Source organism: Meleagris gallopavo, chromosome 8, assembly GCF_905368555.1.
Source record: "Meleagris gallopavo chromosome 8, MGAL_WU_HG_1.1, whole genome shotgun sequence".
Lineage (NCBI taxonomy): Eukaryota > Metazoa > Chordata > Aves > Galliformes > Phasianidae > Meleagris > Meleagris gallopavo.
The window spans coordinates 20236597-20263904 of record NC_139411.1 but is presented as its reverse complement, the minus strand read 5'-3'; the positions used below and the strand labels follow the sequence as shown (position 1 = coordinate 20263904).

Here is a 27308-nt window from a genome sequence, read left to right as displayed (position 1 = left end):
CTTGTGTTTACCCTTCAGTTTATATATGGTAAATTGGACGTACCTAAGTTATAAATGTCTTGGTAATTGCATTCAGGACAAATAATAATTAAGAAAAATAATGGATTACCGGGGATATTTGAAATTACCAGGTATTTAATGGAGGAAAAGAAGAGGAGATAGTTAAGTTTTTCGTTTCATTGCATAAAGCTTCCTTTCAAATAATGTGGAGTGAAAAATGCTGAATCTAATTGTTTTATAACTAACATTGTAAAAGGATGCATACCCCTGTGAGACACCAGAAGTACCAAATATAAAAGTTAATTGAATGTGACATTTATCAGAAAGAAGCAAATGTTAGAACTGTGTTACGCTGATACAGAAAGTCAATTCAATGTAACATCAAGGGCAGCAGCAGGAAATGGACAAGTCAATTAACAGTAAGTAGTTATTTATTTATTTAGCTGAAAAGAGTAACAGCAAATGGGTTAGCGGCCAGCACAGGTGTCATGGCATAAGCTACTTACTGGTTTATCCTTAATTGTGGGACTTGATACACACAGGTAAAGTTTCCCATCTTCTTCCAGACAGGCATCTATCAGAGCTTGTACAGAGCTTTCTTCCTGGAACAGCAGGAAGGCATAGCCTTGGAAAGGATAAAAGTGGAAGAAAAAAAGAACAGGTTAATTTATAAAACACTTTTTTCTTTTTTAATAAAGAAAAAAAAAATATCAGAATTACACATAACTCAAAGTTCTTAGATTATTTTCATAAATTTAAATTCACCTAATATATCATACTCTCATGCAGTATTGATTTCAGAATGGAAAAGAGAACACTTTCAGGATATGACAACATCTATTTCTTTATTTAATGATTTGAGAGAGAATATAGGCTGGTAACTAAGGGGTTCTTATCCTTATTATCCAGCCAGTGGATACATGCTGGTGTCAGTGCTTATAATCCCACAGTGAGAGTATGGAATTTCTGATTATTATATACAAAGAATAAATATTAGAAAAAAAGAAAAGCCATGAAAAGATAAATAGCCAGTTCAGGACAGAGATGTTAACACCATAAAAATATAAATTATGGCTATACTACACGCTTGCTTTGTAAGTACAAATTATTTCTAAGCAAAATCACCTGGACTGTGTACCGTCAGATGAGATTTTACATCACTTACCTGGAACAAATTTCTACATTTTTTTGTAAGCATTTTAAAACTCTGAAGTTTGAAGTTATGAAACACTGAGAACATTCAAGAACACTGTCACTCCAAAGGTGGGTTATCACCCAAAGAGAAATCAGTGCTTTACCTTACAAATCACAAACATGCTGTTAATAAGACACTGTGACACTCTAAAGTCAAAAGTTAACTTCAGCAGAGTACATCAAGAAATGAGGCAAACTTCACAAAGTACAAAGTAAATCTTTAAATAGCTGCTCATTTAAACTCTGCAAGGGTTTAAACGTTTCTATGTGCACATACTTAATCTGAAAAAAAAAAAAGAAAAAAAAAAAAAGAAAAATGCTTACCTGAAAACAACAAGAGTGAAAAAGAATGACATTTGTTGAATTTTCTAATGAGTCAAAAGACTTACTGTTATTTATATTTATATTTTATTTATATATTATATTTGAACACAACAGTTCAAAAGGAAGAAGAAAGTCCAACAAAAATTACTCCCAAGTGATTCCAAATCTTAGGACATAAAAATTAGGCAGTGAAACTAAGTGTGCATGGCATTCAGTGCTCTTGTGAATGCAGCTATCAATAAAGCTTTCTTCAGTTTTAAAGATTTGACCAAGCAATCATGTTGTGCCACATCAGAAGCGAACCAACACAGCACATGCTGCAGTGAGCAGAGCCATTTGAAGATCGGCCGCTAGGCTCAACACAGCTGCCATACTGAAAAGGGCTTCTATCATGCATGCTCTTTTGCTCCATAATCAGCACAAATTGTTTTTGTCACTGAATGTGAACATGTTGGCTTTGACCTTTCTAATTTGGCAGCTGCGTGTCTTACAGGCAACTTCTCTTCAAAAAGTCTGCAGCAATTAGAAGCAGCTGGAGTTTAAGGAAGGACAGCAAGACCTTATCTGCCTAAGATTCAGCTAGGCAGCCACCCAATGGTACCCCATGTTTACATTATGACAACTTTTTGGTATAGCTTTACACAGCCTGTTTGCTATTAAAATAGTTGTAAGTTACCCTAACTTTACAGTTTTTATATTATTTGGTATGGCTGTTCAAATATATATTGCACAACTCTGATTTATTACAAAAGAAAAATGAATAAGACACTGCAAAAGCATTTTCCTCTGTACAGTATTATCTGCCAAATCACCTCTTTTCCTGTCATCTCCAGTTCTGTGTGACTTCTGTATGACTGGTTGTTTTCAGAGGCATAAAAACAAGCATTAGCAACAGAACTTCATCTATTTCAGACTTTTATAATCTTAAACCAGCAAAATTTTTGAAGTTTCTTTAGCATGAAATCAAAATCAAAATTGGTAGATGTGTTTTTTGCTTTAATCACTTAGCAAAAATGTGGAAAACAGCTTGAAATGCTTCTTTTTTCTACGGAACTTTTCCAAGGTTTTTTGGGTCATAGTAAAAAGTTACACTAGTAGTAGATGGAATTGACAGGCATTTTTTTGGATACACTGAATAGCATGATCATAAAAATCTCAAGCTAGATAAAATTAACCTAATTTTGGCTGCTTGATCACAAGGGTAGTAAAAATTTGTACAAATTCTGTTTTCTAACCTGAGGCCAACAGGAGTTGTGAACTTTAGTAAGCTAACAACTCATGTTTCTGGACTTCTGTGTCTGGAACACATTGGCCTGCCTGCTTAGAGGTCCCCGTAGGCTCTCTGAAGTCAGTCAGGTAAGGAGATTACAGCAGCAATGTTTTGTTAATCTAGAGAAGCAAGCAGGCTGGACTGGCAAAGTACATACGCAGTGTCCAGCATTACTTAAGAATTTGGTGACTGCACGTCTGTTCCTGTTATTTAAGGACTTTGCATACTCAGGATTAACAGAGATTACAGAGAAATTAAAAGTAACTAATATGGGCAAGAAAGACACCTGCCAAAATTGGAAGTATTTTTTCTTATTTTCAATAAATGCGTAATGATTGCTAATACTGATGACTGAGCCTCCACAATGCCACTGCCTGCATCTGCTTGTTCATACAGGCGTGTGCGTGCTTCCCTGGTTAAGGGAACATTTGAAGTGAACTTCATGGCAGAAGATGCACTCAGAACTCAGATTACATTATAAAAAAACAATAAAAGTGGAAAAATATAGCTGCTAAAACTGACATTGCAAAAAAGAATTACTTCACACTTGATTGCATTTAATAATGGTGGGGTTTTCCTAATAGGAAGAAAACAGCATTTTTAATAACTTCATCCATCTGTAACTTATTCTTAGTTTTTATTAATTACCTTTTCCTGTCAGCTGCATTTAACTGCAAAGTTTGGCTATAACTTCATAAAACTCAAAACATCTACTTCAGATATTGTATTCTGTTTTACTGAATATTTTTATCCCTATTTCTACTACAATGAGAGATGAGCCTCATCTCCCCAAAAACTCTGCTTCTTGGCCAGCAGACTTCTAACTGTTAACTTCTAACATTTAGAATTAGCAATTGTAATGACTTCAAGGTTTAAAGGAAACCTATTCTACAGAGACAGTGGGTGAGGTAGAATTAATAAGAATATTAATTTCCAAAACAAAAATATATTAATCCAAAAACATGAATTATTTAGCAAATGCTGAAAGCTTCTTCAGATGCCTCAGCATCATGTGCTTCATCACATTCCTCTGTGCATCAATTTTCTTAAAACACAGTAAGGTTTGTTTTTTTTTTTGTTTCACTAAGGTTGTCTGAACAGTCTTTTTACTTCATGGTACAGGAATATTTTAGAAATGTGCTAACAGGGTAGCTGTGGAGATGTCTCACTTGTGCTCTAGAGGGGATTGAATTCAGTCAGAAGTTTTTCTCAAAGATTTCAACTAGCTGTGAGTTCATTTCATCTCTTCGCAAGCTTACACTTACCACTTTACGCTCAGCTTGTGTCTACAAGAAATAATTCATAAATGTTTTAAGTTGTACTTAAGAATAGCAGTATATCAGTTGCACATTGGAAAATGAGCTCCATTTTCCAATACAAAGCTGGCAAGATTAACTTATTTCTGGCTATTAGGATCATAGCTACTTTACAAATAAAGAAAATAATATATAATGAAGAGCATATACAGTATATACAAGATCAAAGAGTATTTGAACATGTATCTATGGTAGAGGTCTGCATTTAATCGATTGATTTCCTCTGTACCTGAGATCAAGTACCTGATTGCCCAAATTCAGCCCACATGGAAAAATCAGATATTTGTATTCAAAGGGGCACATGTTCTCAGTTTTATAACACTGATTTTGGACAGTGAGGAGAGCCCAATAGGAGAATCTAAAGAGGAGGACTCTCTCTTTGCATACTGCATAGCAAGTCAGAACAGTCTTTGCATATTCACATGTATTTATCTCATGTGCACAATGAAAAAAACACTTGAAAAAAGTTGAACTACTTCTGAGGCACATTTTCTTTCATTCTATCTTTTGAAAGTTTAGACAGTGTCTTTTCTGATGTTTTATAGAATCCAACATGATAATAAAAATCTATCATCCACCTATGATCTCTTACATAACATATTTCAATATGTAATATTATTAAGGAAAAAATAATATGGACTTAAACTTGCAAAGAAAATTAATATTCTAATTTAATATCTGCGACTTCATTTTTATATGGTTGAGATGGCTGCCTCAAAAAGTAGCTTTAAATCGATGTAATTTTTTCATGGAAGATAAATAGCACTTTCATTTTCTTTCTGGATTAAAAAAAAATGTATTTAAATTGCATTGCAATTGTATGTACTACAACTTTTGAATAGATTTGTTTTAAAAGCCCACAGAAAAGGAATATTTAGAATCAGTATGAACCAATTTACTAAATCAGTTAATGTGATGACAGAGGGTCATTGCTCAAAGTCACCACTAGTAATCTTACTAGAGGATGCTTTGACCATGAATAAAACACTCTAAATCCAAAGATGAAAGGACTATTAAAAATGAAAGTCATTTTTGAAAAATAAAAAGGGTGTTAAAAAAACTCACAGATTTTCTTTTAAACGTTGCAGTGACATGACTGGATTTTCAAGACGACATCAAAGGCTTTAAATACTTAAGAAACCTTAAAATAGAAATGACTGTAATCTCACTTAGCTACTGCAGAAGAGTGAAATTATCTGTTAGTCAGGGCTGCAAAGATTTCTTGTAGGCAGTCTAATTTTAAATAGAAGTGTATGACGCTGTCAGCTGATTCTTTTCTCTAAAAAAGCTTACGGTGAACAGTTTAGCATGTTACAGCCAAACTCCTATTTGGTTTATGGTGGTTGGTTTTTCCCCATGACTACTAGATTGAGTGTCAGTAATCTGGTAAATAAGAAATTTGCCACGTGCCACATTAAAGTCACAGCTTGGAGTACTTTTTGTTTGCTTTAATTAAAGGTATGTTCTCCATATCCTCAGTTCCACAGCTGTGAAAAAAACCGAACCCTGAATCTGCAGAGTAATTAAATGAAGGTTACATAGCTAAATGGAAGACAAGATGCGTATCAAGCAGATCATATGGTAGGGTTTAATGAGAACAGATTCTGGATCAGTAGCCTCTGTGAAATGAACTGCATGTCTTCAAAATCCCAGTTTTACTATTAAATAGCCCTTATCACTGAGGTTACCGATAGAGTGAAAAGGTAAACATTTCACCTTCACTGCTAGTGTCTTCACATACTCCAAATAGAAAAATTAGTTATTTCCTACACTGCCATAAGTATTATGGAAAAGTTTTTCCCCACATCTTCAGTGTAAATGAAAACAAACAAACAAAACAAACAACTCACAGCACATCCACTTGCTTCATGAGGACAGGGAAAAGAGCCCTATTGTTTCCTCTTCACTGCTTAATGGAGAGGACAGCATTTCAGTATTGATGCAGTGCATAACATGGGTAGTGATTTACAGATTCCTTTCACCTCTAAAACATGTCAAGAAGCAGAAAGGATTTGCTGGTCATTGCTACCTACGGTTTCCTTACAGTTTATGGTAAAACATTAATATCTAGATGCCATCTCAATTTTTCCTGTAGTAAAGATGCTTCTCCCCACATTTTCTGAAGAAATTTTGAAATACACCCCCTCCATTTAAAAAAACAAAAAACAATAAACTCATGGCAAATATCCTGAAAGGGAATTGAAGCCCCTCCTTTTATGTGGCATTTTACTTCCACACTGGGTAAAACATTGCAAGAGCAAATCTGTATGCTTGTCTCCTCTTTCAAAGGTCACCACCATTTTAAAACTTCAGACTTATGATAGCAGCTCTAAATCAGAATCAAAGGATATAAAAAAAGGTTATATCATACAAGTCGCTTTATTATAGTTATGATAGTAGTCACATGAATTAATTATATGACAAAGACTAAATTTTTGATGAGGCAAGAGCTATCTCTGTGAAGTTTACTGGGTCGGCAGCATGAAATAGCAGGCATTTGCATGCATCAACACAAAAAAAAGCACAACTAAATTCAGAAGTGAATTTGTCAATTTCTGTGTTGCAGTATTAAATCACTGCTGCTCTTTTTCATCTTCCACAGGGCTCAGGTCGTCTGCTGCTGCTGCTTTAACTCTGAGCAGATGGCTGAAAAGAAACCGGCCTTCAAGTCTGTGGGAAAGCCCAGTTATCCTTGTTTGTCAGTAAGCCAATTTCAGATTCTACTCTGCAATATTAATATAGAAAAATTCTAGATAAATACGTCATAGTCTGCTTGATTTCACCTTCTATTCCTTACCTCAGCAGGAGGTAAAATAAATTGATGACATACAGTTCTCATGGCAGAAGACAGAGATCCAAACATCCTGACTGCTTTTTAGCTGAAGTCAGTTATTTTTAGTTAAAAAATTTTGATATTGGATCTTACAACATAGTACCTTTCAAATTATGGGTTTTTTAAGTTTTATTTTTAAAGGAGAAAGGAAATGTTCCTACAGCTATGGGGCACAAAACATTCAGAAATGATATAAAGAGCTGCTCTCAAAGATCTTCAAACAAAAAGCACCTGGCATCATTTACGTCAACCAAGAAGCCAGCAAGACATTCCATGTGTGTGATTCCAACAGTCCTATGTGCAGACACAGCTTGCACTTCATCATGACTTTGTAACTCTCACTGTAGAGGAACTGAAATTGCAAGATCCTTTTTAAGACAGAGTACAGATGCTGGACTTGATAGTTCTGAGGTGGGGGAAACCAGGAAAGACAACTGTTCAGACGGGCTATGTTCTCCATCCTTTATCTCAAGGAATCTACCCTAAGACCAATACCTTTCACTCCAATAGGAATGTTACTTAGGAAGCCAAAATCTTAGAGAAGACTTTCTGTTGTCTTATAGGGTCACTTCACACTACTGACTCTAATCCAGCCAGAACAGCTAGTCATCATTCATCCAAAAGGAAAAAAACATCTTTACTGTTTAAGAATTTTCCTAACAAGTTTCTTGCAATTAAAACCACTGATCATCCATATCTGAAAACCATCCCTTCTGCTTCATTTTTCTGCACACATACAGAACTGGCACCATCATTTATCCATGAGGATGAACTAGGGAAAAAAAACAACCTACAAAATCCTAGTACTGTGGTGGAGCATTTGATAGTTTAAGGGCTGCATGTGAAATTTACTGCTAGAATTTTTCCCCGAACTGCTATCCAGATGGTTTCAGCTGTGGTATCTGCAAATAGTTTGAAAACACCAAAGCTACAGATCAGGGGAGTAAATGGACAACATAAAGGCATAAAGGACACTGTGTAAGCACAGTATATCAAGCAGTCAGAGCAGAAAAAAAGAAAACGGCACGACAGTTTACATTCAGAGGATATTTTAGATCATTAGTCCATGTCTCTCCAGTTTATAGTACTTAAATTTAATTAGCGTTATTTGAGGATACCATGCAGATTAATTCAGCACTTCACCAAAAAACTACTGAAAGAAAAATTTTGTTGTTTTCTTTTGGACAGAACAATGTAAAGAATTGAGCAATTTCAGCTTAGAATAAGAAAGATCTCTTCCTTGCAGCATTCAGAACATATTTTGTGTGTTGACATTTTAAGGCATTTTTAACTAATCTAATCTTATGCATTTTGTGAAATAATTTTGTAGTAAGTGTTTTTGGAAGGTTCTTTTTGTTTCATTTTTACAACTTAGCTAAAATAAAGATAATTTAAAAACATCAAATTTGCAATTACTTGGTATATTACTTCTTTCCAAAGAAGATGTGCTGTTAGCAGTTTCCCTTAACAAAAAGGTTTCCATTGCTGACAACATTGCTTCAGCACTAGGTTTAATCATAAGAAGTCATTATGTCAATTTCTGTGAGTTACAGGTTAATAATAACTGGTTTGAATGTTCACTCTCGTGTTTTTAAGCTCTGGTTGCTCAAGTCTCTCGTCTCTGTTGGCTGTATAAAAGAGACGCACCTTGAAGGCCTCAATGACAGAAAGCTTTTCCAAAACTCATCTAAGTCATTTTGGCTGAACAAATTTCTCTCCAAGTTTCTACTTAGCATGCAGTTTTCTGGGAGATCAGAATGGTACATTTTACAAAAAATATTATAGGATTTATCAAATCTTCTAAACCACTATGATTTACACTTTATTAAATGAAAACTGCGCAGCCTCCACTGTGATGCAACAGAGCAGAGATCATATGGAGATAGTGTTACCCACATACATCCTAGATCCCCAAACTAGGGCCATTTTGCTGCCAAACACAGCAGTAGGACATCTGAGAGAACAGCTCTCTGCTGCTCCTAGCTTTTGAAACCAGAGCGAAGCAGATCCTCTCCTGAGTACCATCTTCCAACACGTGGTGAATTCCTACTTCCAGTCTTAAGCTCTGATTCAGGAGAATAAAAATAGGGCTCATTCCCTTTGAAAAATTGTTGGTGTGTGTTTTCAGATGATACAGCACTGATTCGAAATTACTATATATTTACTGTAGGGGTAGAATAGTCGGCATCACTACAGTGATTCTAGGAACACGATAGTATAAATTAGTGCTTACAGGAATTTCTAAGGCAGCACAGATTTGTAACTCATGAAATGATCACAACTTACCAGGGGGTGCAGGAGGAGTAGAAATTATTTTTGGATTACTGCTTCCAAAAAAAGTGAAGCCACTGCAGGGCTGGTCCTCACCAATGATCCCCTTCAATTTTCTCAACAATTTGAAAGAATTTGATGGTTCTTATATTATTAGCAACAGATGCTGCTCAGGCTATTAGCAAAGCACAATCTAGTATTATCGAGACCTCAATCTCACTACTCAAAAAACTGATTTTATCCTGGAGCCCATAACACAAATTAACCCATATGTTCCCATTTATAAAACAACAGAAAAGGCAAAAAAAATAGAATTTAGATTTTATGGGAGAAAAACACTTTATGGAAAAAAAAAAAAAAAAAAAAAAGCAGACCATCAGTAAAGTTGATGTGTTTTTAGAGGCAGTTTACGAGAATCAGACAAATATTTAGAAAACCCTCCGAAACCCCACATTTAATGTCCCTAAGTGATCTAAAATTTTGTTGGATCCAAAATCTATTTTTGACAAGTACGTACGTTCTAAAGTAGGATCAATGGTTATTTCTGGGAGACTTCAATTAAGAAGGGCTTTACTGACCTTTGCTTTAGATAAAAATAAAGATTGTGTGTCAATGTCAAATGTCTCTCCTCCCTCATTACATCATGAATGTGCTGGGAAAGGTTGAGAACTGGTGTTCTGCACACGCTCTGACATGCAGTTGACACAACAGTAACATTTGCACAAGAAAGTATTTGGAAAAATAGCAACTTTACGCATTAAGTTTTACAAATGTGCATGGTTTCTGACTTGAAAACTATGCAAAGTAAGAAAGAGAAATGCTACCTTTTGAGCTATTTCAGGAGAGAACAGATGTTTAACAAGTATACAAACTTCAGACTGAATTTGTCTTGGAAGTTTTTATGATAAACTCTTTGCTCACATGAATTAAAGGTGAGCAACTTTTCATTATAAGTGTGTATGAAAGAATAAGCAGTACATTACTAGCAAAGATATTTATTCCACACTCTTTCTGGTATTTTCCATAACCTGTTTTCTACAGTTCATGGAGGTGACATAGAAGGTGATTACAATTGCATACTGAATATTTAGTATGGACACTTCAGTACTGTCACTGTCCTCTGCGAGCAGCATTCATCTAGAGAAGCTGTACGACGTAACTAAATTACCCTGATGCATCCTTTCTATGAGTTTGAAGGAGAAAATACACTGCAAGTAGCACTTTTTTTTTCTTTAATATTATTGGGCCTTTTGCATTTGTTTAAAAATGTAACATGAAAAATGTAGTGCTTAGGGTGACTAAGGAAAAAAAAAAAAAAAAAAAAGCTTGATCTCAATTATGCCATTTCTCCTCGGGGGAATTTCAGACTCCTTCCTTCTCTCCTGCATTTTTCTTTCCAAGTTATTTTTTCCATACTGAGATATTTTGTACATTGGTTTCCTGGTAGAATCCATCCTGGTGGTTTTAGGCTGCAGAAGAGAGCTATTTGACTACTATTGCAACCAGAACCTGCCTCAGAGCGATCAAAAATGATGAAGTCCACATGAAAGAGAATTTGGCTAGATACTGTGACCAGGCAGTCATTCAATAGAATCACTAGCATTTTCTTTTCTAGTTGGACTGTGAAGTGATACTGGGAACTCATTTTTCAGTCTGCTTAGGAATCTTTTAGGCATTATCCAATGCAAAATTTCAGTATGGCTACATAAAATTACTTAGTCTAACTTAATTTTAGTTAAATATCCATTTAAATTAAAAATATATGATCTGTAAGAAAATTCACAATCAGGACTCATATTTTCTTCCCCATACTGACACTTTAGACACTACAAGTAGTGAAAATGCATGCCAGCCCTCCTGAGTGAGCCACGATGCGTAAGCTGCTCAGTGACTCAGTCTGATATAAACAGTGTAATATACTTGGATGCTTAACTACTATACCATATATCACAGTAATATCTATCATCCACAAAAATGACAAAGATGCATGCTCCTGAGAGTGTACAACTCAGTGTTCTTATTTAGGAAACTGTGCAGTCAGTCATCAAGCTCAATGTGCTAGTTCCACAAAACACAAAGCTTTCTCCTGAAGAGGATCTGCATCTCCTCTCCACCTTTGCCCTGTCCCTGAATTAGAAAAGTAATGATTCATCTTCAACTATTAAGAAGTTAAGTAGAGCACCTCCTTTCTCTTTAATATCATCTTTTCAGACATTAAGATTTAAAGCCCATGATCACAAGTATGGCTCTATTAACATTAGCTGCCCAATATATTCAAACATTGAAGTCAGTTACCTCTATACCACCAGAGAAGAGAACACCCAAGATGTACCCATGAAAAGTCTAAAGGTACTAAGCTGAATTAGGCTGCAATTCTAAAAGAAATAGCATTTGTTGTTGAAGGCAACGTGAAAGCTGGTAGAGAGGAATCCTGCAAAGCCACCTCAGAATGCAATTTGCCCTGCCTAGGTTTGATTGCACAAAAATAACTATATTTTGCCTCATCAGATTCTTGTTTACTCTCAGAAACAGAAACAGCAAATGGCACTGCTCTAGGGACAGACTTTCTCTTACATGAAGCAGCTTCTTGAATGCTCTTTGAGACTGCTATGCCAGTTATCAGACAGATATTTTACAATCATTATCACTTCACCACCAAGACTCATGAAGCACGGGATAGGAATTAGCATGAAGGTCTTTAAAAAGGTCTTAAACACAATTCATTGAAAATATAAAAGCAACTTTTACACTAAAAATAATCTTAAATAGGAAATTAGTATGTGCTGCATGTTGCTACCACACACGTTGTGAATTGCATTGCTTTGGGATCATGCTTTCCTGCTGTGGGAAGGCACAGGGCCTCCAAATTATGTACACAGCCTGAGAAATCAGTGGCTAAAGGACTGATCTTGTGTACTTCTGTGTGGGAACATACACAAATAAAGTTTTAAAAAGAACTTTCGTTGCTACTTGCCATACAATGCGTTTCTGGCTAAGGAACTTAAGCTCCCATTCTAGAAAATGTTATAATCTCCAGCTTCAGCTTGTAAGATATGAAAACTGGCCAGGCACTCTGTGCTGTACTCAGTAGCATGATATTAGATCATTTAGACCTAACTGAGAAAAATAAAAATTAAAAAAAAAAAAATCACAGAAAGATGGGTTGGAAGCCATCCACAGTTCCAACCCCCTGCTGTTGGCTGGGTGCCACCCATCAGATCAGGGCCTGGAGCCCCGATCCAATACAGCCATGAGCACCTCCAGGGATGGGCATCCACAGCTTCTCTCAAATACTGAAACTAGCTTCTGTACAACATATCACTGCACTCAGACAAATCAGGTGCCCATTTCTGAATCTAGCTGATGAAGTTAGAATTATGGCACCATACTTTATCCTTGTAACTATTCATTGCTGCTGTTGTGGAAACTACCATCTCTACTGCACTGGCAGTGGAATTAACCATGCAAAGGGATCTCAGTCACACAACAAAGGTCAGACAACTGCCAGTGACAGCGTTCCCAACTAGTTTACCCTGGAGACCATCAGGAATGCTCAAACAAGTCTGCCGCACCAGTGATTTTAAACGAAAGCAATCACTTCCCAGTGTTGCTTTACGCAAGTTTCTATATAGCATTCTTTTCTTCCTGAGATCTTGCTCATCTCTGTGTGCCCTGTAAGCAGTAGGTACAATGTGTCTATTTTTAATCAAATAAATAACTGAAAAACAAGGAAAATACAAGAGGATAGGACTGTTGTATCACACGTCTTAATCAACCATGTCAGTGCACTCCTCCATTCCAAATGCATCCTGTTTTCAAGTTCTGTACCACCTCATTTTCTTGCTCTACAACATTTTTCCTCTTACAAGGAAAGAAACAGAAAAAATTCAGTAATTTTTTTCCTTGTAAAAATGTCATACATGTTTCAGTGAGTGCTGGAAAAATCATAGTTATCACAGAGAAAAATAAATCAGTAAAAGCTTTTTTTTCCCCCCTAAGGGAGTTGTTTTAAAGTTAGCGATGTATTGAAAAAAACTAAAATGAGAATGTTTTTGAAACAGTTGACACCATCTGTTTAATAAAAGAAGTAGGAAAAAAATTGACTGTAGTTAGCATAAACATTGCTTAACTCAGCAGACCACTAAGTAAATCAGAAAGCCTTAATATTTTAATCAAATACAAATCGAATTATCTGGATTTTGCCAGAGTGAAATAAACTGCCATGGAAATACGTAACTACATTTGATAACTTACTTATGTGCATATTTAATTATTTCTCAACATCTCACAGGTACTCAGAAAATACTTAATCACAAGCCCCATTCAGTTCCCAAAATTCTGTGGTGAAAGCCAAGTAAACACATTACAAACCGGGCATCTGCTTACTGAGACCAACACATGGCATTTATACATTTTGCCAGTTCTGTTACTAACGCATCCAAACAGGTGCCAAAGGAAATAATTCAAAGACTTTTCAGACAGCGGTAATGAATTGGCCTTATTCAGAAGCAAAGCATTAAATTCACCTCATGGATGACACCGACATAAAAACACAGTGCTAAGCTTTACAATGCATAGGAGAGGTAAAAAGAAATGTTGTTGAGGCAATAATGCAGATGCTCACAACTAGAAATAGCAGCCTCTTACCCACATTGTCAGCTGTTATCAACTTCTCTTGCCCAAGTGCAATAATCTATGCTTTCAGGGACAAAACAGCTGGGTACCACCAGTGTTCTCTTGGCAATCTGAATGCCGAACTCATTGGTGTTTCCTGTAAGGGCTGTTTTTGATCTTCCAGATAATTTTGGTTTTGTTGTGGTAATAACCAAAATTTAACCACTGATCAAGCCAGATCTCTTTCTCAAACACATACTCAGTGTCATCATGTCAGGTAAGATTCAGGATAGGTAGCAAAGACCTAGAATACCTGCAAAACAGGAAAACCTGCATGGCATAGTACACAGCACGCCCTAGCAGTACAATACAGACACAGCCTTGTTGATCTGTAGTCCTCCCAGGTCCAAAATCAGATTGCAATAAGCCTTGTGTAACTCACCATGCTGGAGACTGCAGTTCAGTTATGTCACACAAAACTGGTCTTTGTTCACCAGGCCCTGCACTTAGTTGATGTGTTTAAGCAAAGACAGTGGCTGTACAGGGCCAGTAGCATCACCATTCTCAGGATACCAAAATCCAGGAAAACATTCTATGTTCAAGCTCAGCACTGTGGGAACGTTTCTGGACCTCAGCCCTGAAAGCAGCTTATGTGACACTGCACCTAAGCTAATCAACCACACCAGCTAATAAATTAGCTAATATGGCTTGCCAGATCAAGACTGCATATCTGCAGTCTGACTTACCCACCAAACTAACCAGATAAAGCACCAGATAAAGGGAGGAGGGGAAAAAAGTCATTAGACCATAGTTTTATTTTAATCTTTCAGATTTCATGCCTGATCAGCTTAGTCATGGCTAATAGCTCCTGCAGTCTTTTGTTCCTAGTCTTAAGGATATCAAGACAGTCCTCCTAACATAAAGCAACTATATGGAATTCATCTACTGCATCAGTGTTGTACACATGTCACAAATTCATTCAATTATGAATAAGGCACAGCATTTTTCTTGAGCAATTAACATAGATGCAGAAAGTCTATATCAGTATGCTCAGAACTGTTAGGGGTGATATCACCTGCATGTAGAAGGTAATAATCCCTGATGAAACTGCCCCAGTGTGAAACTCAGCTGACTATGCTGACCCAACGGTATGATTCTGTCTGCTTCAAGCCTGTAACTGAATGCTTATCAAAGCAAACAAAAAACAAATTTCATTCTAAGTCTAGGCATAGTCATTTGGCCTGACCTACAGAAATAAAGGGGTAATAAAAAAGCCTGTCCATCAAAAGGACACTAAAGTCCATCTGGAGGCGACAGCCTCTTTTCAGAAAGAGCAGGGTTCAATATTACTGCCAGTCAGGCACGTTCAAGTAGGTGGGAGAAGCCTCAGAGATCAGTTTTATTAATGTGTGAACAAAGATTAGCCTCCACATCATCCCACTGCAATCCCACAGTCCAGACATCCTCTTTTTTTCATTATTATTTTTATTTTGGACAGATTTTCTATCTGAAATAATCATACTGAAATTGTCAGAAATTCTAAAGGTTATAATGTGACATGGAAGGAAAGAGGTAGGAAAAAAGAGAGAAAACATCTGAAATCATGACTACTTGGCAGCTGGATGTCACTGAATGTTGTGCAAAAGCATAACTTCAAGCATCTCTTTCCATTTCATTGATTATTTTTTTTTTTAAATAAGTGCCAGATAATAAATGAGAACAGCCTAAAATAAAACAAGCTTAAAGAAATAAATACTATGTTTTAATTCTAAAGGAGCCTCTATGGAAAAACAGAAATACAGGCATTTTATTGCAGTGCTTCTTTCAATGATTCCATAATAACCTTGCAAGAGGAGTATTCTTTATCTTTAAAATAGATGCAAAAGATTTGAAAAAAATACAACGTGTTCAAACTTGGCTTCTGACTCCTGGTCTTTTACACAGATACCAATACAGAATCGCAGAAAGTTATGTTCATTTGACCAACCAAGCTTAGTACAACTCTTGGAAGAATCTCAAAGACAGGAATGCAGGATGCATAATGCTGCAGTCCTGATTGATAACTAAGAAGTTAGTTATAAATAAATCTGGAACAGTTGGGATTGACTGTTGTTTAGCACTTTCAGACAGGCATTCAGGGCAACTGGCAGGGGCTTTGAAAGCCGTTTCCTATATTAGAATCACGACAAAAATAGAAGCGAGCCTGCATTCCCTTGTCTTCTGCTAAAATAGATCTTACTCAAAAACATTTTCACAGGTTTGTTGAGGCATAACTAGTCCAGTGTCAGATACAGAACAAACTCAACAATAATTGGAAGTCCCATGTTGATCTGCCTTAAATAGTTACTGAATAAAACAAAACTATAGCGGAGAGGTCCAAGAGATATTAGGGACAAGGAGAAACTTGCTTTATCACTGTTCTTTAAACTTTTCAGTGAAAGTGCAAAAAAAAAAAAAAAAAAAAAAAAGCATATTTTACTAACTGTTCTTAAGAACATGTGCTTTATTTATGTATTTAATTCAGAAACAGATGTTGCATAAAAACTCCTGACATTAAGGCCGAGTTGTGAGAATGGGACAGGAAAGACAGAACATGTATGTTTTGTTCTGTTTTAAAGCAAGTGCCCCAAATGCTGTTTACAGAACAAGCCTTTGTCACAGAGCTATCTTGCCTCCAGCACTCAAGATTCCACAAAAACTGTTCATTCACTTGTCTGTTACAGTAAAAAATGTATCTATGGAAATGTTGCAGGATTAGCTAGTTCAGTGACTGAGTAGCCTGCTCTTCTGCCAAAATAATCAGTGGCCATAACGAGCAATTAAGAACTTCGAGATCCAGTGAGAATAGAAAATCTTAATGTATAGAGCAGAAATTTTGTGCCTAACCTTATGCTGCAGTTTTAGATCATGCATGAACTCCCAAACCACACGCAAGAGGCAAGTGTGACTGAGCATAGACTATATGGTGTAAAAATAAAATCACAGCAGAAGATACAGTAGAGAGCAATTGAGTTTAACCAAGCAACTCTCCCAGACAGTTTTTTCATAAACCCTAAATAAGTATTTTGCTGATGGGTGTGAAATAGCCCCACCTGCTTAACTCTAAGCCACTCTGAAACAAATCAGTTCCGGCCTAGAAGCTCTGTGATCACAGTGCCTGACACCTGCCCAAGCTGCAGACTCCATCTCTTAGCAGAATTCATTGCAGTAGCTCAGCAGCAGCAAACCCTGCTGCAAACCTTTTGGTTCTGAGCAGGATCACAGCTTCCTGGGTCAGCACACACAGTGTAGGCTCATGCATCTTTGCAAAATACTGCACATACAGTTCACCAACGACTTCTGGCCATGACAAATCATATTCTATTATTCTTATGGTTTCAACAATAAACAAACCACAACATAATTAGAAATGGGAAATTTCAAAAACTTTCCTTCTAAACTAAGCCTAGTATAAATTAAACACTGAATTAAGGACTCCGTGCTTGTGAAATACAACAAAGCTACATTTCATTCACTGAATTGTTCTTTTTTTCCCATCATGGTAACTGCTGAAATACACTTGTTGAAAGAGCAAATTCATCATTGATAATCAAATCCTTTCTTTTTAATAGATCGCGATATTGTAGACATGATTTCCTTTTACCAGAACAGCCTGCATAAATATATTTTAAGCTAATTACCTTTAGGTGGAAAATATGACTTGCTTTCAGCTTTGTGAGGCCAGTCCACCACAAGAGGTCCAAACCTACGAAAGCTGGCAGTGATCTCATCTACAAAAAACAAATGAGGCACCTTAGAGAAAGACTGAAGACTGACAGTGGCAAGGTAAGTAAGCATTTCTATTTTAAAAGTCTATTTTCTGTACCTATCAAGAACAACAAAAACTGCAATATTGTGCATTGATAATGCCTAAATGTTCTTTCAGTTCTGCAATATACATGGCTGCTTAAAAAAGGAATTTTGCATTCCACTAATACAAGTCTGCATTTAATCCTGCTGCAAACACGATCTATCAAAAGTGAATATGCTTCAGCTGTGGTCTATGTCTAATTATAGCCACAATGCAGGGTCAGATGCTGCCACATGGGGACTGATGGAGAAGCTACGTGTCTGCATGGCCACTCCTCGTAGCATGATTCAGAAGGCAGGCTGCATCAGGCCATGTTTCTGTGGGGACTTCACCTCCACAGTCCCCTTGGAAAATCTGCCCTGAATCACCACGTTTTTGTGGGGTTTTTTTGTTGTTGTTGTTTTGTTTTAAAGTATCAGTTTTAAAACGCCAGAAAGCAAACATCTGAAACTATCCCTGAAACTATCCTATAGAACAATTTTTATTTAAATAAATTCTTTTCTTTCCCCTCAAATTTGTTTAAGTTTTTAAAATATATATAACTTTTCAATGCATTTATGCATTTTAAAGAAAGTAGTCATTTATAGTTATATCTAATGCAATGCTAAATAGATCAGAGCAACAACTCATCAGAAAGAAAGCTTGAAGAAAAAAAAGCAGTGGTTTTCCAAATTTTTGGTTGCTATTTGAGATGCATCCAGATTACCTGATCCCCACGAGCTGCATGTTAAATTTTTCAAGCAACAAGAGACAGAAAACACAGAACACATAAATCAGAAGCTGAAGGAAGATGATGTTACTAGAGTCAATCTCTCATGTATGAGGGTAATAGCTCCCAAGCAGACATGTTTCTTATTTCCTCTCAGGACAGGCTGGGCATGTATTTCAACTCTGAAGCGTCCTGGCAGTGGTCACATCAGTTGTACCTGCTGGCCTGCTGCTGCTTGCATTTGGGGACTCATATGATCCAGCTGTCCCTGTATCAACAGCTCTGCAACTGGTGATGTGATGTGGGAATTGTATTTGAGCTGTTTGTGAACCATTCATTGGCAACCCAGTTTATTTTTATTTCTTTTAACTGAAATTGCACCATAGTTTATTCTTTAGATTCAGTAGGTGATGAGATTCAAGGATTCCTCCCTTTAAGGCAGCCTTGAATGTCCTGTCTATGCCAACTGAAGCTACGTAGTGATGGATTCATGCTACAATATGAAAAATACACCCCAAATTGTAATGTTTTGGTTTCAGTCCAAATGTGCACGTGCACATGCACGCAGAGCTAATATGGACTGAGGAAAAAAAAAAAAAAATCAACCATCCCTACTAAGCTGGTTACTGTTGCAACCATATTAAATGCTCTACTTTTGTGAATTGAACACTACATATATGCTGGATAGAAACCAATTTATTTTGATAAGTACTGCATTAACAAAGTCCATAAATCAACAACTTCTTTTAACAAGGGAAATTCTGCAGAGGATTGACCCACAGTACCCACTGTTTTTCCTTTTTCCAGCTCTCCTATTTTATATGTGTGGGAACACGCTGCTAGTGCAGATTAAAAGACCTGCTATGCAGGCATTTCTGTCTTCATCTCCTCTAATCTGCAATACAAAAGAATATCGTAGAAATTCTCAGGTGTTGTGGGGCAAAGTGAGGAGGATGTTTTAAATAACGCCACAAGCACTACAAGCGATATATCTGGAAAAATACATTTGTTTCCATGATAAAGTGTCATTTTCTAAGTAACTATATGAAAGCCAATTCCCATATCTCACCAATTTAACTTATTCACAGTACCTTCATCAATGTCAGGAGGAAGACCTCCAACAAACACCTTTCTAGAATAGCGTTCCACTCTTTCACCATTCTGACAGCGTGTTGGAGAGCTGAGACCCGATGATAAAGACTGATCACCGTGACTGTCATCTAGGAAGCCATCTTCAAAAGGAAAGAGTGAAGACCGACCTGTAACAGATTTTGTAGTATCTATAGTTAAAGCTATTTCCTGGACAATTAAATATTTCAGTAAAAACTTGCAATTTCCTTTTCTAAAACACTGTTTTGCTTCTAAGAGAATTTCTATTGAGAAGTCTAGCTAAGCAATCAGTTATTCAGATGATTTTCATTGGTATCACTTCTATTTTTTCTAAGAGTAACATCATTACAGATTTGAAGACAATAAACTTAATTTAGTTTAAAGCAGAAACTCTTGTGAATGGATAAGCAAATGGAAACCAACAAGTTGTCCGCAGAAACTGTCATAGCTGCAGAAAGAACCTTTGAACTCTTCAAACCAATCCTTATTGATTTTAAAACTTTCATAGCAGATCCCAAATAAATGATTTAAAAACACAGATCACTTAAGCCATGGCACTGCGGGGCAGGATGGCCTCCTTCAGAATGCTTGACAGTATCATAACCTCAAGAGTGCATTGCTTCCTCCTTGAGTGATTGGAGGCACAGTCTGAGCAGGGGGCAAACAGCAAAATAAACACAGAAAAGCTCTGAGTAGTGGATGTTAAGTGCGTAGGTGAAGCAAACAGCTTAGCTACAAGATAAAAATCTTTAAAAGACGTATTAAATAAAACACAAACACTTGCACTCAAAAAAAGTTGTTAGCTACATCAGTGTCAAATTGTTACTCAGCATTAAAATATACTTTCAGTAAACGAATGAATAGAAAGCAACATAAATGACTTCTGCTCAGTTATTTGATGAACAGTGAATTATTGTGATCACCTGACTCAAATAACTTGATGCTATTATTACCAAAGTATACACATCTTATCTTAAGAACAGATTTATTAACCCAGAAAATAGAAGATATTCAAAATATATAAAAGCTGTACATAAGCATCACAGCGGAACATGGTAGCTTTAGAATCTAATTTCCTATACTTGAGTTGAAAAATAAATCCTGTAAAGTGGAAAGATGTATAAATGGGAACCTCATCTCAACTCTGAAGAAACTACTTGTCCCCTCATATCATGTAGGATTGCACCTGGGGACAGAATTAAAATTAATTGATACAAACAGTTTATAGAGGAGTTAACTATAAATATAAATAGCAGGAAAAATAAATTACAAGGTAATTGATCACATGAAATTGCTTTCCAGCAAGACTCAAAGAAAAGGAAGCTACAGCACAGGGAAGTAAAGGGAGGAAAGACAGGGGCAAGGAGGAAAACAAAGACACGCAGACTGACATTAGTCAGAAAAAAATGTATATACTGAAATGATCAGTAATAGAGCCTTGAACAGTAAAGGCTCCATTACAAAAAGAAGCAGCAAACCTACATATAAGGAACAAGATAAATAACCAACAGAAAAGATGTTCTGACTACACAAAACATGAGCTTCAATTTTTATGTAGGAAGAACACATTGAACACAGAACATTGGCAAAGAACACAAATGCAAAAATCCACAGAAGTAAAAATCCTACTGTGCTTTTAAGCACCAATATAGAAACAGGGCAAATGTCACAAACAGAGAAGGATTTAGAGATGCTACTCTTAAAGTCTAGCACAGCTGGCTGTCAGAAATGGCAGCTTTAGAGCATAAGCCAGAAAGGACTTGATAAATATTCTGGTAATGTATGGAGAGGTCATACACATATATGAATATATGCATTTTAGCAGAAGAGAGAGCACGTGAATGAGAGTAATAATAGGTAGAAGTAGTAAACATGTAAGAACATCAAATTATTTACAGGTTAAATAATATTTTATTTCCCCCCACAAACATGCTTTCTTAAAAAAGATGGAAGTTTACACATCAAATGAATCAATATTTAGCTGTTCAACTGAAATGCAGGTCCATTGAGGAGGCTGAATGAGAGCTGATTTCTGATGGAAATCCAACAAAATGCATAGTGGCTTAAAAAGCAAGATGCCTCCTCTGATGGTCAGATGCTTGACAGTTCACAGACACTATACTCAGATTAAGTGAATACAAGAGATGATGACCTAAAGCTTTATAGTGAAGTATACAGTGTATAAAGCAAGTGTTTAATATAACAAAAGGCGCAGAGAAAATGGAGTAGGGAACAATTGCTCACTGTCTCTTCCAAGTGAGGGGAAACAAAGTAGGTTAAACTCAAGACTCAAAGAAAGCCAAACTATGGAACCCATTACTACAGGCTTTTTGGGATGCTAAAAAGTTCCCATCATTTCTGAAAGAGGGAATGAGCAAGAACAGTAGAAAAACCCATCTTGGAGCATTAGCTATTTATTAGCTAATGCTATATAGCTAATGCTATATATATATATTAGCTATCAATTTAGCTATTGAAACATCATATCAGAAAACACCCAGGGCAAACCTTTATAGAGTATCATGGAAAAGCATTACTAAGTGCCCTGTTTTTATACGCCTGCAGCCCTTCCCTGGCACCTCTGAGTTGTCAAGGCAAGAGGAAAGACTTTCAATAGCTACTCTTACAACCATATCTGGAAAAAGTAAAATAAAATTTGAAAACCAGATACAGATCTTGTTTTCAGGATACACAACTCAGCAACCTGAAGTGTGGGAAAAAAAAAAAAAAAAGCTCAGTTTAATTCACAAAAGAAACAAAGGATCAAGTAGAAAGCTGATAGGTTGCACCAACCCCCAATATATTTCTGACAACACTCTTCCCACTGAAGATGCTTAGTCACAGTGACAGAGTGAAAGACTAATTAAAAGACTCCAGTGTAATAAACATGAAATGAGTCCTTGCAGAGACTTGCCTCTGAGTTCTCTGCATATCATTACTGCAATGCAAATGGTAAAAACAATGAATATGAGAACATTTGATAAACAACACATCTTTTTTAAGCAGACAACTTAAGAATTGTGTTGTTCTTCAGGTTAAGAAAGCTCAAAACAACATTATGCAATTCAATATACTGAAAAAGCAGGGATATCACAGAGGTTAATACTGTATGAGTAGGGCATGTCACAAACCCCTAGCACTGATGACAAGAGATGCACACACACACACACACACCCCCACACACAGACACACCTACTAGTTACCATAGAAAAGACAAATTCTCAGAGGTAACAATTATTCTGGAGGGAAGCATGCATTTTAGTCAAGTAAAACAATCCTGAAAGTCCAGCGCATCCAGAACCTGTTTGCCTTGTTTTGTCATCACCACAATTTTTACAAAGAAGCCTACACTGAATTTTACAGCCTATCTTGTACGCATCACGATTACAATTGCCACATCACTTACATTTTGCTTCTACAAGTCAACACAAGTTACTGGAAGTTAATAGTGCCCAGATGATTTCCACGTCCCTACTTTGCTGCCATTTAATCAATCTGGAGACACGTGGCACCATCTTATGTTCACATGCATACAGAGCTTATGATATTTTACATTTCAAGTACCATGAGAGCAAAGAGACCAAAGAGAAATATTAACGTGCTTTAGACACCTGATAACAATAGACTGTTCACTGGAAGTAGGGAAAAATAGCAAGGTAAGTTCATGGATAAAATCTAAGTTTAAAAAAATACAATTCTCTGTTTACCTTTACCTATAAATTAAAAGCTAAACACCATCAGCTTTGAATCAAATCAGCTCAAATTTTATGTTAGAAACGGTATCAGTCCAGCCTATTATGTTAACCACACAAGTGCAAACTACAAGTTACTTAGAGGCTATTGGGTAGCTCGTATGAATAGGTTTGTTCCCAAATTCTACACTGTGAAAAGGAGGAGATCTTCCAAGCAGCGTCACATGCACAGCTGCCATAGAACATACATTAAAAAAAAGAGATCAAATGAAATGTAATGCCAAAGTACCCCAAACAGATGGCACTGTCCAATTCTAGCTGTTAAATGCCACAATCTTCACCATTATTTTCTCAGTTAAAAAGTCAGTGTCAACTACAGCACTAGAAAAATCTTTTTTGGTAACCAGCATGTTTGCTCTTGTCCACATTCATTAATCTCTCAGAATTAACACAAATTCAGCACTGTACAACATCTGTATAATGCTTTCAGCGTGTTTTGTACTTTTGTAAGAGTTGCTTAAATTATGAAATACAGTTAAAACATCCTCAAATAATGTTGTTGTTTTTTTTAAATTTATTTCCTCTCTTGATTATCAGTATCCACCACTGAGGACAGTTATTAGTATTGGTATTCACAATGTTCTACCTAGGGTAAACTGATGCAGTTCCCAAGTGCAATCTTCAACAAAAGAAGTTTCATCCAAGAAAAAAAAGTATGCTTGAGGTAATTCAATAAGTTTGCTAAACATCACACTTCTACAAAAAACATCTGAAAACAATCTTTCTGCAACACCATACATTTAAAATCACAAATACGTGTCATGAAAAAGAATATTAACATATACCCATTCTCCAGTTCAGCAGTAACAGCAACATACTGAGTTACCTGCTCAAATCATTGCTGCTTTAAGTTGTTATAAAAAGGGAGATGTTTCGCAAATGAAGAATATCAAATTGATTTAGAAGAAGCAATTGATCAACCAAACACTGTTAAAATTGGTAACATTATCTTATCATAAGAGATCTAAATATTTATATCTCCCACTATTCAGCAAACAAAACATTTAGTAAATACTTTTACCTCTTCTCCGCCCATAGCTCCTGGCTGCATGTAAACACAGAAGAAAATTGTCGGTACAGCTGTCATTAGATTTAGCTCCAAAAGCAAAGAAAACGTAGCTTCTAAGTCTTCTTTTCCCCTCCCACCACAAAGAAGGAAAAGGCATTGAAAAGTGTGCAAAATGAAATTCAAACAACCCAAGACAAGAGAAAAAGTTTGAAGATGACACAGCCAGGGAAAAAAAAAAAAAAAAAAGAAAAACAAAAAACCCCCATACCTGCTGTGCAAGTTTTCTACACATCAAGATTTATTAAAAATAAAAAATAAAAAAAAATCAGGCACATAAGACTTACAGTACTACAGATGATTAATTTAGGATTATGTTTTTAAAAAGTAATAAACATCATCAACAGTAATCCTAATTAAAATAATTCATTTTGCATTTCATTAATTAGCTTGTGGACAACATTTTCCAATTATGTTTCAAGTTAAAAAATTAGCCATCTGCAAATACTAAAATCCCACCAAAACCATTTGAACTCAATAGCCAGAACGTTCAGACTAATAAAAACAGATTGGCAAAACATCTTCATAAGAACCAAAGTTAATACAGTATTTCAATGAGCTATGCATCAATGGCAAATCTACAGCGTTGTACAAGTGCAGAAGCCACAGAGCTACACAAAAAATTCACTATACAAGCAACATTTTTTCATTTGAACTTTTAGAATACCAGAAAATGATCTGGAAAACAGCGTCTTCCATATATAGAATTCAATGTAACAAAATATATACATGGTCTTCAAAGGAAATCAAGCATGAAGGCCAGGGATCACATAAGAGTTTTTCAACAGCAAGTGAGCTTAGATAATAGGAGGAAGAGTTGTTCTGTCTCTCTTTTCAGGGCATTATTGCCCACCCTCCTCCTCTCTCCCTACTCCATCTCTTGCTTCCGCATTTAACACCATGCCTTCAGGTCCTGCCCTACGTGTCCAAGCTTAAACTGTGATTCTCTCAGCTCTCCCAAGATCCCTTTAACCCACTTCATATCCAGCTTCTTCTCCCTCCTTCTACATTCCAAGCATCCTCTATCTTCCCGTTCTTTCCATTTATATTTCCATCCACACAAATGCACGTCCTGAGATGTCCAACCACGCATGTAGTTTTCTCTTCCTCCTTCTTGGCTCCCCCTCTGCTGAACGAACCCATGACTGTCACCCTGGCAGACCAAAGTCCTGCCAGTAAAATCCTGCACAAGCAGTTTCTTCCTCAAGTCCCAGAGAAATGCAGCATTGGCAAACAAACAACTGTGTCATCTCCCCTCATCATTCCAGCAGTCAGGCAACAAAAAAGCAATTACCTGACTGCCTCATTAGAGGAATTACATAATAATAATAATAATAATAATAATAATTCAATGCCCATGAAGAATTGTTTCAAAAATTACTTTTTCCAAAAAAAAGCCAAGACTTACTCAACAAGGCAACTAAGGGATATCAACATACCCTTTCATTTTTCATTTACACAGGATGAAAAATAAGGATGTGTAATTGGAGATAATTTAAAAATATCCATTTTGGCTATGACTAAGTTCAGAGCACAACAGAATTAACAGAAGTAATGGTTCATGGGGTAAATTCCATAACACCTCCGGTTTGAGTAATTATTTTGGAAAATAAAATTTAGAAATTAATCCTGAATTAAGATATTTGGGAACCAATAGGAAAACAATTGCACTATGAACAGACAAAGAAATTATTAGCGTTATATATATATATATATATAAGATTAATTTCTCTCCCAGTCAACTCCAAGAAAAGAGTAAAAAAGATGGAGGGGCTCCTGGCAGAGATAAAGCCTCTCCCCTACTCTGCTTCTTATACCAAGCACAAACATCTTTTTGCACAGAAAACCAACTCTTTGAACGGTCCCAAAATTTAACACAGAAGTGTCTATTTCCTAGGTGCCTCATAGAATGTTACAGCACTAAATAAAATAGGGCTACTCTAAGAAGCACTGAACACATTTTACCACATGCACCATGAGATAGCTGCAAGCAGACCCTGGCCAGTTGCGCACCTCCCTTGCATGACCGTGACCACTGCTGGTCACTATTTCTCCCACCCTTTGCAACTTTCTTCAGCACTGACAGGTAGTAATTTGCAGAGCTACCACATCCCAGGGTGCATCTACTCAAGCACAAAGGAACAACAGAGTCTTTTTTTGTTTTGTTTTGTTTTTTTTTAATTTCCTGAAACTCTTAAACCATCTCGATTCCATGAGTTAAGTGCTCTTTACAAACATGAAATTGCATGTTAAGGAATGGAACTCTAAGCTTTTTACAAAGAAGCAAAACAAACTCCTCAAACACCAATTAATGCAATGCCATTAAGTAAATATAGTGCTGTTGGGAATCTTGGAAGTCTGCAGCTAAGGACATCTACTGCTGCAACATATCAAAATGCAATGAATTGAAATGTGAAAATTTTAACTGCATCTCAAGAAAAGCTATATGAAATGGATGAAAAAGAGCTAGAAGGCTTACATTTTTATAAAGTTTATCTGGCAGTCAAAGGAGAATTCACTGTTGGCATAATATTGCCTTTGCAAACTGTGATGAAGAGCTACAAAACTCTGAAGATAATGTGGTTTACACGATGCATGACACACTGGAGCATATCCACAAAAGACAGCCCTCAAAGTCTGAGCGAAAAGCCCCTGCCTATGGTCCTGGGAAAGCAGTGGAGCAGACATCCATAGTGCAGTAATGCCAGCAGGAGAAAAAGGACAAGGAAGTTACCCTGTTAAATACCCTGTTAAAAGTTACTCTTGCTCATTTAACATTCATTCTGAAAACCAAGAACAACACAATCAAGCAAAGGAACATTTCATACCATATAACAACAAGAAAACCACTTTCACTCTTCTGCTCACTTCTTACACTGGGAATAAGTTTGGGTTTGTACTGTTGTTTATCTTGGAAAGTTCCAACACAAAAAAGGACACTGTGTAATTTGTGTGATAAAAGCAAACCATGTAAACAGACACCAGAATTGCACAAAAGG

General features: G+C 36.4%; 1 protein-coding gene across 5 annotated transcripts in view; it reads right to left on the bottom strand.

Annotated features, from left to right (window-relative positions):
• Positions 1 to 27308, bottom strand: part of CPEB3 (cytoplasmic polyadenylation element binding protein 3) — an 88052-nt gene that overhangs the window by 11344 nt on the left and 49400 nt on the right. For all 5 annotated transcript variants that reach the window (XM_085229402.1, XM_010714564.4, XM_019617679.3 and 2 more), the window contains exons 5-7: positions 19473 to 19640; positions 17503 to 17592; positions 507 to 625 (exon numbers count right to left, since the gene is read on the bottom strand). In XM_085229402.1, the coding sequence (XP_085085528.1) occupies positions 507 to 625; positions 17503 to 17592; positions 19473 to 19640 (377 nt within the window). The remainder of the gene's footprint in view (positions 1 to 506; positions 626 to 17502; positions 17593 to 19472; positions 19641 to 27308) is intronic.